General features: G+C 36.5%; 1 protein-coding gene across 24 annotated transcripts in view; it reads right to left on the reverse strand.

Annotated features, from left to right (window-relative positions):
* The window catches only part of dlg1a (discs large MAGUK scaffold protein 1a), a 124,891-nt gene that overhangs the window by 35,076 nt on the left and 74,619 nt on the right, over positions 1–15,196 (reverse strand). For 8 of the 24 annotated variants that reach the window (XM_059571060.1, XM_059571054.1, XM_059571062.1 and 5 more), the window contains one exon: positions 1,522–1,575. In XM_059571060.1, coding sequence (XP_059427043.1) covers positions 1,522–1,575 — 54 coding nt within the window. Of the gene's footprint in view, positions 1–1,509; positions 1,576–1,734; positions 1,759–2,021; positions 2,121–15,196 lie in introns of those variants that run through there. The other 16 variants (XR_009438107.1, XR_009438106.1, XM_059571056.1 and 13 more) reach the window with 6 other exon arrangements.

The raw sequence follows: 15,196 nt of genomic DNA on the forward strand, positions 1-15,196 counted from the left end.
GCATTTGTTTATTAACAGAAAAAGAAGTATTTTGCATACCACAAGCCAGATCACTATAAATCCACCTGCTGAACTGCGGGCAGATTCAATATAAAAAATGCTTGATCCCTGGGTAATGCAATGCAGACAAATCCTGTGCTTCAGGTCTTCTGTATTATTATTATTATATGACATCAAATTTTTAATTAAACAGACCCAATTTATCAAAATTATAATATTACCCTTCAAATTCCAAATTTTACCTTATTTTTTATTTAAAAATTTTACCTCAAAAAGTTCACTCCAACTAAAACTCATCCTACACATAAAGATCACAGAACGATGACCTTCGAAATGGCCCATGTTAAGTGACATGGCAATAGAGTCAGTCTCCAGCACTGATGATGTGGAGTATTTAATGAGGTCAGTCAAGAGTTCCTCATGGTCATTTCTTTATAGACCATAGTTCTCTCTCATTCAGATAACTCTAGTCTTCAGAGTGAGTCTTTAATGAAAGATGACAGAAGTCAGCTCAGTAGGCTTTCTGGCACTAGATGTATAGGATTATCAGACGCTGCTGAGATTGAGAGAAGAATGGGGATGAAGGAGTGCCATGGGACCCTGATAAATGTCATCCATGGTTAAATCCTGAACAAGGAAACGCCATAACATCTAAAATCCCATATACTATGGGGGAACTTCAAAACACAAAAAGTAATCTCCTAATTTTCTGACACATGACTATATTAGTGCTGTCAAACGATTAATCACAATTAATTGCATCCAAAATAAAAGTCTTTGTTTACATAATATATATCTATGTATATTTATTATGTATATATAAATACACACACATGCATGTATATATTTTAGAAAAATAAGTTATGTTTATATTTTAAATACATTTATATATTATATAAATGATATGAATATAAATATACATGCAAATACATGTTAATATTTTCAAAATATATACTGTATGTGTGTGTATTTCTAAATACATAATAAATATGCACAGTACACACACATATTATGTAAACAAAAACTTATTTTGGATTAAATTAATCACTTGACAGCACTAATATATATATATTCATAAGAAATGAATACTTTTCAGTATTTTTTTCAGCAAGAATGCATTTAATTGTCTGAAAGTGACAGTAAACATTTATATTGTCACCAAAACATTTAACATTGCTACAAAAGATTTCCATTTCAAATACATGCTGTATAATTAATGCACCAAATTAGCATATTATAATGTATTTCTGAAGGATCATGTGACTCTAAAACTTAAAATAATGGCTGCTGAAAATTCACCTTTGCCCACACAGAAATTAATTACATTTTAAAATCTATTCAAATAGACAAGTTTTTTGAATGTAGTAATATTTCTGCTTTTACTTTACTTTTGATCAAACTTTTGAATAATGAATGAATTGTAAACTCTATATTATATATAACTGAACAGCATTCCGTAATAATCTCTCTCTTTGCTAAGTGCAGTACATAAAGAAATACATAACTTACATATGGACTTACATAGGGCGAGGTGTCTAGGCTTTCTGTGTTCACCACCACCGGTGCGGGGCTTGCCTGCAAGGAAACATTCATTAATACTTGACCTGAAATGAATCAAGACCCATAACTGTGCACCTTGCTTCTTTTCCCTAACCAACTGAGAATGAAACAGTGAAACAAACAGTTAACTATTAAAAAAACAAGAAATAGATCCGATAAAAAAGCATCACTTACTCTTGGCATGCTGATAAAGTATTAATCTGGCATTTGCAAGAGATTAACAGTACAGCCTGTGTCCATATACAGCATAACATACTGCAGAATATGCAATACAGTGGCATAACAATCCAGCGCAGACCTAATTCTTCTGCAAACATGTATCACACGTTTCACTAGCACAGCTGCTTTTGAGGTGCAAGTGTGCATCAGCGATATAAAGTGGCATTCTCTCTGTAATCTCTCTCAGTCAAGAGGACCATCGCTGAGGTGGGTGGAGTGAAAACATGAGATAAAAAAAAGACCTGTGACGTGGGTGCAGGAATGGCAGTGGTCTCGGCTGGGACGGGTGAGATAGGGATCACAGGGATTATGGGAGCGGAGGGAGGAATGACATCTGCCTGCTAAACAATGACAGTGGAGGTCAAAGGTCAGAGCAGATGACACAAAGCAGTAATGATTTTTTTCACGATTTCTCCTAATTTAATCAGATATTGAACAGAATTAAGAACAGAGAGGGAAGGAATAGCAGAGAAGATGAGGTAATGAAAACAGAACAACAAACAAAATAATCATGACTGGATTGGTCCATAAATTAAGACTAGACTCTGTAATTCCTTTTTATTATTAAAGGACTCTACAAACATTCAGTGTAAATAATTGTAAAGGGTGAAAAAAAGAAATGAAAAGTAAGGAAAGACCTTATAAATAAGATAAAAAACAACTTAATAAAAAATTCTGTCATTATTTACTCACTTTAATATTGCTCCAATCCCGCAATTCTTTTTCTCTTTTCTCAGTGAAACGCGAAAGCACAGTTTTGAAGGATGGTGACTAATGCTTACTTTCTCTCATTCTCAAAAAAAAAAAACATACTGTAAAACAGGCCACTATGAACTGCTGTTCAAAACCACTTAGAAAACCTTTAGAACTACTCTTTTATGGCCCACAAGCAAAAAAAAAGGGTTATGGGTTTGGAATGACATTATGGTGAGTAAATAATGACAAAATTTTAATTTTGTGGCAAAACATTAGACAGACAGACAGACAGACAGACAGACAGACAGACAGACAGACAGACAGACAGACAGACAGATAGATAGATAGATAGATAGATAGATAGATAGATAGATAGATAGATAGATAGATAGATAGATAGATAGATAGATAGATAGATAGATAGATAGATAGGAAAAATGGCCACAGTGTTTCAAGATTAAACGGAGATAAAAATAAAACTCCAGTCCAGCAATCAACATCCTGTTGTGCAGGTCTGTGAAGGATTAGCTTTTCCTTTTGAATATGAAATTAGCTGTCAAGATGTCAATCAGAGCTCTGTAAGGTTAAGTGTGTCTGTCCTTTTCTGCAGGTTATAAATGTGTGTCTGAAAGAGATTTCAAACTACATGGCAACTGAACTATTGGCAACCCCTCAGAGGACCTCAGATGATGCCAACCCTGAAAAAACATACAGAATTACCAAATTTTGCTATAAGTTTGATTGCATCATATAATAATTGCTGTTAATAATGTTCATTGTCTGTTTAATTACATTTTTTCCATACATTTCTGCCATATGTACATAACCTGACTGTCACCACTGATAAGATACTAAATATTGTAGAAACTTAATTTTCTGTAAGGCTGCTTTGTAGCAATTTGTATCGTAAAAAGCGCTATTCAAATAAACTTGAATTGAACACTCTAACTGCTAAGCAAAACTGAAGTGAACTGTGACTAATTACTATTTGCAAAATAAAAAAAATAAGATACACAATCATATCCCAAAGTAGATCATACCCTGCAATTAATTTCACAAAAAATTATGCCAATCAATCCAGCTTTACAATTACACAAAACAGACCACAAGAGTGACACTTTTATACAGTTTTGATTTCAGATAAATGGAGCCCCGAACATGACAAAATACATATTGTGTCCACAATTCAAGAGTTTGTTCCCAGGATGTTTCATTTGTAGCCATGTGTTATTAAAGGGGTCATATGATGCGATTAAAATTTTTTCTTTCCTGTTTGGAGTATTACAAGCTCTTGGTGCACAAAGAAGATCAGGTAAGTTGCAAAGAGTAAAGTCTCAAATCCAAAGAGATATTCTTGATCAAAGTTAAGACTCGTCCACACCCCCCTAAAACAACTCGTTCTAAAACTCTCCACATCTCTAAGTCACTATGTGGGAAGATTTACATAAGGTACACCTTCTTTCGTTGTAGTTTTATTGTTGCCGCCACCACCGCCTTGTCATATAGACGGTGTGTGTTTCACTGTAAAAGCAAAACTACTTTGTTTGGCCTTCCAAAAAAGGACACGACTAGAAATCATGTTAATATCACTTTTATCATGGGTATATGGGAATATTTTATCAAGCACGGTGAGTAATGGCTTCCCCTGCTATTGTTATTTGCACCTCTTGCCACATGTACAGTTTATCTATCTCTGTCGCAGATGAGGGATTCACATGTGATAAATGCAGGGAAATAGTTAGGCTGACAGAGAAGATTTCAGAATTAGAGACACGCATCCAAACTTTAATTGAGGACAGTAAGAATGTTAGGGCTCTAGATTGGGGCTCTAGATGTTAGGGCTTTAAGGGAAGTCGTGGCCTAATGGTTAGAGAGTCGGACTCCCAATCGAAAGGTTGTGAGTTTGACTCCCGGGCCGGCAGGAATTGTGCATGTACAGTTCTCTCTCCACCTTCAATACCATGACTTAGATGCCCTTGAGCAAGGCATCGAACCCCCAACTGCTCCCCGGGCGCCGCAGCATAAATGGCTGCCCACTGCTCCGGGTGTGTGCTCACAGTGTGTGTGTGTGTTCACTGCTCTGTGTGTGTGCACTTTGGATGGGTTAAATGCAGAGCACAAATTCTGAGTATGGGTCACCATACTTGGCTGAATGTCACTTCACTTCACACTTCACTTTTTTCACTTTAGATACGGCTTTAGATGCGTCTAGCTCAGGGATTCCTGTACATTGTTCGGTTCCGGTAACAGAGCCCCTGCAGCAGGGCAACTGGGTGACAGTGAGGCAGCGTAGTCGTGGGTCAAAACACCGCTCTTCTGTTCCAATCAAAACATTAAACAGGTTCTCCCCACTCAGTGATGCACCCACTGAGAAACCTGATGAGAGTGCTCTAGTTATTGGTGATTCTATTGTACGGAACGTGAATATAGAGACACCAGCCACCATAGTCAAATGTTTACCGGGAGCCAGAGTGCCTGGCATCTTGACAAATTTAAAAAAAGTGCTGGCTAATGCTAAATGTAAATACAGTAAGATTGTTACTCATACCGGCGCTAATGATGTTCGACTTCGCCAGTCGGAGATCACTAAAAATAACATTAAGAGGTGTGTGAACTTGCAAGCACGATGTCAGACACTGTAATATGCTCTGGTCCCCTCCCTGGTAACCGTGGTGATGAGATGCATAGCAGATTGTCATCACTCAATGGCTGGATATCTAAGTGGTGCCCACAGAATAACATAGGTTTCATAGACAATTGGACGAGCTTTTGGGGCAGACCTGACCTGTTGAAAAGAGATGGTCTTCATCCCTGGGGTGGCACCACTCTTCTCTCTAGAAATATGGCAAATAGTCTTAGTGTTTATACTTGACTAACTGGGGCCCAGGTCAGGAAGCAGACAGACTGGCTAAACCGACCGTCTGCTAGCTGCCTCACGTCACAGAGGTCAGCTAATTCTCTGCACATAGAGACTCTTTCACCGACATATCACACTATAGAGACTGTGTCTGTTCCCTGAACTAGAAAATACAAAAAACGTCCAAACCAAGTTAAGATTAACAATTTAATTGAGGTTTAACAAATAAAAAACAGATGCAATATGGATAAACAAATGATAAAGCTTGGCTTATTGAATATCAGATCCCTTTCTACGAAAACACATTTTGTAAATAATATGATCACTGATCATAATATAGATGTGCTCTGTTTGACGGAAACCTGGCTAAAACCTGATGATTACATTATTTTAAATGAGTCCACCCCCCAAGATTACTGTTATAAACATGAGCCGCATCTAAAAGGCAAAGGGGGATGTGTTGCTTCAATTTATAACAACGTTTTCAGGATTTCTCAGAGGGCAGGCTTCAAGTATAACTTGTTTGAAGTAATGGTGCTTTATATAACATTATCTAGAGAAACAAATGTTAATGATAAATCCCCTGTTATGTTTGTACTGGCTACTGTATACAGGCCACCAGGGCACCATACAGACTTTATTAAAGAGTTTGGTGATTTTACATCCGAGTTAGTTCTGGCTGCAGATAAAGTTTTAATAGTTGGTGATTTTAATATCCATGTTGATAATGAAAAAGATGCATTGGGATCAGCATTTATAGACATTCTGAACTCTATTGGTGTTAGACAACACGTTTCAGGACCTACTCATTGTCGAAATCATACTCTAGATTTAATACTGTCACATGGAATTGATGTTGATAGTGTTGAAATTATGCAGCCAAGTGATGATATCTCAGATCATTTTTTATTTTTGTGCAAACTTCATATAGCCAAAATTTTAAATTCTACTTCTTGTTACAAGTATGGAAGAACCATCACTTCTACCACAAAAGACTGCTTTTTAAGTTATCTTCCTGATGTATCCAAATTCCTTAGCATATCCAAAACCTCAGAACAACTTGATGATGTAACAGAAACTATGGACTCTCTCTTTTCTAACACTTTAAATACAGTTGCTCCTTTACGCTTAAGGAAGGTTAAGGAAAACAGTTTGACACCATGGTATAATAAGCATACTCGCACCCTAAAGAGAGCAGCCCGAAAAATGGAGCGCAGCTGGAGAAAAACAAAACTAGAGGTATTTCGTATTGCTTGGCGGGAAAGTAACCTATCCTACAGAAAAGCATTAAAAACTGCTAGATCCGATTACTTTATTACTTTTCTTCTCTTTTAGAAGAAAAAAAACATAACACCAGGTATTTATTCAATACAGTGCCTAAATTAACGAAAAATAAAGTCTCAACAAGTGTTGACATTTCCCAACACCACAGCAGTAATGACTTTATGAACTACTTTACTTCTAAAATCGATATTATTAGAGATAAAATTGCAACCATTAATTAATCCTTAATCAATAGCTAATTGTAAGCCTTGAACCAAACCATTGAGTCAGCTCAGAAAAGACTAACAGAAAATGCATTACAGATAATAAAAAAGCGAACTGTTTAATGTTGACATTATCAGCTAGCCAACAATGTAGCTAATACAGATACTGTAGCATTACTAAACCTTCATGAACTTTCATACCTTTTGTCTCAAGATTTCCATTATATTTTCAAGGTCTAAGCAACTCTTACAGCTCTCAAAATTGTGGCTAATCTTTCATTCAGAAATTAAACCATAATAGAGCATTGCCTACATGATGTGGACTGTGCACTGTTGTGGGAAAGGATCTGACGCAAGCGCATATCTATGGGAGTTCAGCAGATTCCAGCTCTACGGGAGCAAGAGTGAGTGTTGCCATGCTGTCAGTGAGGAGACATCCGCTGAAACTGGCCCTCTACACAGGCCGTCTGTGTCAGCGTTTCCAAACAAAAGCAATCTGATCCACAGCCACTTGTCCAAGTACCAGCCACAGCCAGAGGAGTTAGATATTCAGTTACAGCAGTCCAGTTCACTCAGTCAACCACAGACACATCACTGCAACTACTAATTAGAAAGGGTTTCTGTTTCACTAACACTCACTCTCAGGGTTATGGCAGAGACTTGAGACTGTGGTATGTACTATGGAGCTACATTTGAGTGACATCACAGAGGACATTACCAATTCTACCACAATGTTTTGTCCTGCCTAAACTGACCAGTGTAACTTACATAAGAATCCATTTACACTGCATGCTATTATGGCAGTGGTACAGTAGTCATGGCTTGTGATCTCGGAGTTAAAATTAGAATCAATCATTAGCATCGATCAGATAGACTGGTTTGGAGTTCAGCCTAAAGCACCCACCAATGTCTCAAATGAATAGCAACCCCAAACATTCTTCACTTTAATATCGCACAATACAGGCTCCATTTTAAACTATCATGTACATATAAAATGTATCAATATTATACTGATGACATCTCAATATTCCTTTTCAAGTGCATAAAAGTTTAAAAAAATGTTCACTAATTAAAAAAGTACTACAGTTTTAGTATGTATAGACGGTTTCAACGGCAACAACATAAACAAATGTTACTGAGCATGCGCGCTTTTGTGGACCTAACTTAACTTCCGGTAGACTTCCAAATAGAATCAATAACAACAGCCAAGTCCCCAAAAAATGTTTGTTGCATGGATCAGGCAGACTTAATGAAAATGCAAATTCATTCTTTGCCAGCAGGAGATGTTTTAAAGCATAGACATAAAGCGCGAGAAATATTGGTTTCCCCAGTTACAGCTGTAAACAAAGCAGAGCTGGTACGCTCACACGCTGTTTTATCAGGCATATAACATGCAAGTCTTCCTTCAGAAATACAGCGATATAAAGACACCTGTGCCTCGCTTTAATATTTAAACATATAAATGTAAGGAATAGGTAGCACTTTATTTTACAGTCCTGTTCCTCATGTACATACTATGTACTTATTATAGTAATTACAATAACTATGTAATAACTAGGTACTAACCCTGAACCTAGCTCTAAACCTAACGTGCAGTACCTAACGTTACTCATGTTTATTCAACGAAGCCTTTCTGAAAATCGATCTGACTTTTGATCAGGTGGCGGAAACTACTATGTACTTACATAAAAAACATAAGTACAGTGTACTTATTGTGTTCATATTGTATTGCAAAACACTTTATATATAAAAAATATATAAAGTACAATGTTAAAACATGTATGAACACAATAAGTGCATTGTATCAAATGCTTAATTAAATGTAAGTACATCGTAGTTACCCTAAGTTTTTGCATTTTGACAGTCTGGATCAAACAATTAAAACACACTTTTCTGTAAGTCTCTTATGCTCACAATGGCTGCATTTATTTGATAAAAACAGCAATAACTAATTCTGTGAATTAGTTGTAATATGCTGATTTGGTGCTAAAGAAATATGTACTTTTATTAACTATATTAAGTTAATATTTAGTTATTATTTTTGTGATTTTTCAGGGTTCTTTGATGAATCTAAACATTCTAAAGCATAGCATGTACTGTACATTTTTTTAAATGGAAATCTGTTGTAACATACATCATGATCTAAAAAAGAAAATCTTATTGCCCCCCCCCCCCAGATTTGAATGGAAATGTATATATATTTAAATTTTTATGTCTGTAAATAAAATGTAATGCATGTCACATGGAGCTGATTTACATTACTGTATATCACTTTCTCCAATATTAGTTTGCAAGGGCCTGGCGACCAAAATGACTGACCAGATCTTGAGAAACACCAACATAAAACTGAGTTCAGATGTAACCTTAGCTGAAATTCAAATCCTCATACCTCAGCTTCACCATCCCTCAACTCTTAAGACTCAGTCCCACATACCTTCTCCAGTGAAAACGTGCCCCAAGAATTGGCAAGCCACAAGGCACTGGAAGAAGCTCTGACTTTAGCTGTGCTTTTAGTGGGGCTCTTTTTCACACTGTCCCTTAGGTTGGTGAACTTTCCTCTGCTCTTGGTGGAGGTTGGAAGGGTGCAGGAGCTGTACTGCGGAAACCTGCGGGTCTCCAGAGGAGTCTGCTGGAAGTTGAGCAGGGTAGGTTGAGAAAGGTGAGGCGGTGGCGGCGGCTGCTGCTGCTGATGCAGATGATGGTGGAAATGGTGATGGAATTGCGGTTGTTGAACCAACTGTCTCGGCGTTCGGGTCAGTGTACTGTGGACGTGTCCGACTCTCTGCTGCATTCTGGGATGGTTGGGGTTGGCCACCTCATTCACCCCAGTCCTACATTCCATGTAAGCGCCACAGCAGTACTCATGGTTGTTGCAATAGGTGGTCATTGTTTTCCAAAGCAAAGGGCAGACCGGCAGGTGAAATGATGGAGAACTCAGCCTGAAGAATGATGCGCTTACTTTGCTGAGCAATCGGGAAGGAGAGAGGACACACCGTGGTTGTAAATCTGGTCCTTTTCCCCTGGCTCCACTCTTCTGCCAACCTCTCTCACTGTCTATCTCTCTTTCTGCCTCACTCGCTCTCATCCCCCCGCACTTGCTCGCCAATTAATGAGCTCCAATGGGCACTGCACATGACAGCACACAGTCTCTTCTGCAGGCATGAATAATCAATGCTTCATTCTTGATTTCAGCATTGGCGTTTGTGTCTGTGTGTCGCTCTTCAGACAACGGCGGATTTGCACCCTACGTTTGAGATTCATGAGGCTTTTTGTAGTCTGACACGCTTTTCAAAGCATTAACACAGGTCACAAAGTGAGAGGTCACAGAGGATAAACGCAATCTCTATTAGATGCTTCACGTAGGGGTGGGCAAACGGGCCGGTGTGGTGTATAAGAGCATATGATGGTTGAACGCAGCCTTGCTTTGACCTTGTTTTACAACTACTATTCACAACTAATCTCCATTTGTACCTGCACTGTAAGAATTTTACAAGGTTCTGTGCTTCAGTGCTGACAGCTGGATGGTGGTCGTTCATTTAAGCCAATGAGGTTTCGATAAAACTTGCTGTAGGTTATATTTGGTTTTAATGACATGGTGTTCGCTTAAAATTACAGTTGAACTACGTGTGTTTATTTCTTATTCTTAACCAGTTTCTTATAGAATATAAAATAAGACCATCTTCTTTAATCCTGCTGTCATTAGTGCAGTAACCATACATGTCGTTTTCACATATTGTCCAATTAAATAAGCAGATGCTTCAGGGCTTGAAGAGTGTGGGGACTACTTCTGCATTAGGATTGGATGATGTGAATGTACCGTTTCCTGTTGACTGCACCTTTTAATGTACCCTGTCTTGTTTCTTATGGGGCTGTGGGTGAGAAAGAGAGAGGAAGAGGAGGAGGAAAATAAGGGAGAGAAAGCAAAGCTTGTGCCGGAGGCTTTTGAAAGTATGCCACCAAAGAATGGACACTAAAAGAAATATGTATGTAGTATCTCATGGACTGAAACAATAACAATCAGTGAGTGAAAATGTTGAAAATGAAAAGTCAAAAGAAAGAATTAGCTTATATATAGTCAAAATTGTATTTTAAACCAGAGGTACATGAAAAAAACCTGGACATTGCTTTCTTAAACCTGTAAAAAAAGAATGTGTTTAAAATGTTTTATTATTAAAAAAATTATGAATTTAGATTCAAATAATAAATCACGAGTAACCAATTTTTTTGTTATTTTAAAAGGAAAGAAAACAAAGTAATGTATGTTCAGATTTGATATATATATTTTGTGTGGGTGATGCTCACAGCAGAATATGTGCTACTTAATATATTGCTTTTTTCCCACTCACATTATGGATTGCTGCTGATTTTCTTTTTTAAACCATTAATATTAATGATAATGCTAAATGATTAACAGGAGCACATTAATGGTGTGGAGTTGATGAAAAGGTACTTGAGGTTTTCTAATGGACAAAATAAAAGGTTGGAAAACCCTTATAAATAAAATAATAAAAACCTAAAATAAAAAAATGATTTAATGTCATATAATGTCTGGATAGTGACCATATTGATTTGTTTTATATGAAATTCACAGAAACGCCTCCTGCTGTACAGCAGATGGCTCCACACGCACAAACATGTTCAGGTTGGAGGAAGGCAAAGAAGGCACATATTATCCATCCATATCAATGTGAAAATATCCAGTCCTCAGTGTGGCGCCATAAAGTCTGGCATAAGAGTCTTATCTGAAGTCCATAAATGCATCAGACAATTTGAATCAAGTTAAAATTAGAATTGTATGATATTACAATTCTGACCAAATGAAATGAAAACACTGAACTAAAATTTGTAAACCTAAAATGAAAATAATTTTTAGTGCACTAGGGATCACAATATCATAATGTGCGGTATTAAAAATTCATATTAATTTTAATATTTGAGATTTTTAAAAGATTAACTTTAATAAGCTAAATTTTAAAAAGAGGTAAATGAGCATAAACAATTAAATATTTAATACTGAAAAATTACGATACCGACAGTGTTTTCACTTTTCAGGACAATTAACCTGCAAATAACTTACACTGAAGTAAAATAGGAAAAAAATAAAAATAAATTGAAGAAATTACAAAAATCAGCTTTAAATATTTTTTTAAGCTTGTTTGAAATTTTTTCCAGTACTAAAATATCTTTATAGAGATTCCTTAACAGACATTAACATGTACAACTGGACACAATGAAAGCATTGAAAAGGGCACAGAATCGCATGTCTTAAGTAGAGATTGCTGAAATTGGATGTTAATGCTTTGTAGAACACTGAAGCATTGATCTATAACACAAAACAAGACTGAAGAACATCCTTGAGTTTGAAAACTCAGTTTAACACTAGTAGTTTCATGTTTAGCCAAGGGCTATAGGCCAAAAGCTTATGTTACAAGCTTGCATTTCACTCTGAATAGACTAATCAATAAAGACCGCTGTTCACCGGGATTGCCAGTGCGATCTTTCACTGACACAGGATCTTGATAGACATCACATTGGCCTGCTTCTGTCTTTGAATCGAATGAACTCATTCACAAACTAGCAGGCAATGAATGCTCATTGAAAACCAAAAGAATGTAGAATTTGACTCCTTTTGGATATTTACAGCCAAAAAGTGCAATCTTTAATAGTAAACGGATACAGTACATTCAAAAGGTTTCCACTATATGGCACTCAACAGGAGCCATAGAGATGCATTCACATCTGAGGTCAATCTTTTTTATAATATGATGCAAAACCACTACAGAGCAATAAATGCATCTTAACTTTGACACTATTCTCTGCACTTCAACATCATCTGAACCACAACTGAAGACTGTAGAAATAATTCTAATGACTATTTTCTTTGTCTAGACTGAAATGCTAAAAAGAGTATAATAGCTTGAAGAACCACATCATGTCATAAATGTGATATTTACAATTTTAAAAGACCTTTTACTCTCACATTTTGTGGAGCTATCAGAACATTTCTCTGTTTAAAAAATCCTGATAAGTCTGACACAGCAAAATTGGCTCAACAAATGTTCTAAGATGGGATGGAGCTCTGTTGAAAGCTGTCACCATTTTTGCAATTCTTCCTTTAATGATGAAATGTGTATACTGAAAGAAAGCATTAACTGTTAACTATTGTCTTCTAAAACATAAATTGAGCTTAAAAGATAAATATCTAGGAAATCTACATTTAAATAGCAAAAAATTGGGAAGTCAATAATTAGCAAGCAATGTCACAAATTACGAAAAATAATAATTACTATTATTAAATTAATAATAATAATAACATTTTTCTCATTTTTATTTATATAATCAAATAATTTGATAAAATTATTTATTATAGTAATAATAACAGTTATAATAATTTCATTACTAAATTTGAACATATAATAATAATAATAATTATTATTATTATTATGGTTGTAACTATTTTTAACTTATAAATAAATATTTATACAATGATCAACTTAATAAAATATATAATAATTTCATCATCTTTATATGATTGTATTTGCATTAGTATTATTCAAATAATCATCAATCATAATTATTAATCCACTTATATAGTTTTAAATGATTAATTGGATAGTTGACTCAAAAATGAAAAGTCTGTCATTAATTAACTCTCTGTCATTAACTGTCATTAATTAACATAACTCTCCCAGGATCAGGAAACAGTCCTCTGTAAAATGCGCTTTACATACTCTCCATGCCATGCGTCTCCATGCCATAGTGGCAGCGGTAGCAACAATACATGTATTGGGGCATGTTTAAACGAGGCATGGATGAGTCTTAACTTTTATAAAGAATATCTCTTTGAATTTGAGACTTGTCTTTGCAACTTTAGGGATCTTATGCACAAACAGCTTGTAACACAAGAGAAAGGAAAACTTGAAATCGCATCATATGACCCCTTTAAGACATTTTTGATGAAATCTGAGAGCTCTCTGACCCTGCAAAGACAGCAAGGGAACTACCACATTCAAGGCCAAGAAAGCCAGTAAGGACTAGGGCTGTCAAAATTGCTCAAAAATGATGCTCGAATATTCCCTCTAAAAATACACGAAAATTCAACTATTCGAACATCTGGTTGTGCATGTTGTCAATGACGCGCATTACGTCAATAACAGGACAAAATAATACAAAGAGACATAACTACTTGTATAGATAGTCTATTTAAGTTTAAACATATATGACAACATATTACCTACACGAAAACAAGGAAATCAACTAATGGCCAAGACTGCAGACCTCAAGCTCTCTCACCCTCACGTTCTCTGCGCATAATGGTTTAAATGAACAAACAAATTTTTGTGCAAGCAATTTAAGGTCGCGACTGTTGTCCCAAATATAGCAGGCTTCATTCAGTGATTGAAACAAATATTGTTAATATTAATTGAAGTTTTACAGCATATAGAACTGGCATTGAATGCTCCGAGCGAGCTGTGCTGTGGTAAACATGGAACTTTTCCTTGACATGAAACGATAAATAATCAAACCTCGGATCCATTGCTTGACAGAACTCCCCGAAGCCTGCCCCATCCGCGATACTGATCGGTCTCATGTCCTTACAAATGAACGAAATTATTTTATCCGTTATGGCCTCTTGTCGTGCGATGCAAAGTAACGTTAAGTGTCAAGACGTGACTGTTTAGCTGGAGTTCCACACATTATGCCATGCTCATTTGGGTGCACATTTTTGAGATGTGACCTCATGTTGCTAGTGGTCGAATGGTATGCTAACTGTATCTTAAATAGCTTGCATACAACTTTATCTCGCAGGTCAACAATTTTACCTCACTTTCTCTGCTGCGGTCGAGTTGGGCTCTGCACTTGCTGACATCTTCCATGAAACTTTCAGCACTGATGCTGTGCCAGACAGTGCGACTCCTGTCCCTGAACCCTCACCTGTCCCTGAACCAGTGTTGCCAGATTGGAAATGTCCAAGTATCGTACCAGAAGTTCAAAATTATCGTATTTGGAAGAAAATTATCGTACACTAGTCAAAAATGTTATTTATCTATTCTAAACCAACAACATTTTGACACGACCTGCAAATTACCACAATAGATAAGGCGTATTGTTGGACGGAAGCAGTGAGACAAAATACTATCCCATTATTTTCAGTGACTGTCTGCGTCGCAGCGCATATTAAATCATATTAAAATTATTTTTAACACTTGCTTTGTCACGTCCAGTGAAGAAGGAATTTAGCTGTTTCTGCGTGGTGCAGTTAACTCCACATCTGAGCCGCTGTTATCGGAATCCTGCGTGTTGCCAGATGTTGAAGAAGTTCTTGCTGTCTTGGACCGCAACTAGGCTTTAAAGCAGGGCACTCTCCTGCATTCTT

Source organism: Carassius carassius, chromosome 17 (assembly GCF_963082965.1).
Source record: "Carassius carassius chromosome 17, fCarCar2.1, whole genome shotgun sequence".
Taxonomy (NCBI): domain Eukaryota; kingdom Metazoa; phylum Chordata; class Actinopteri; order Cypriniformes; family Cyprinidae; genus Carassius; species Carassius carassius.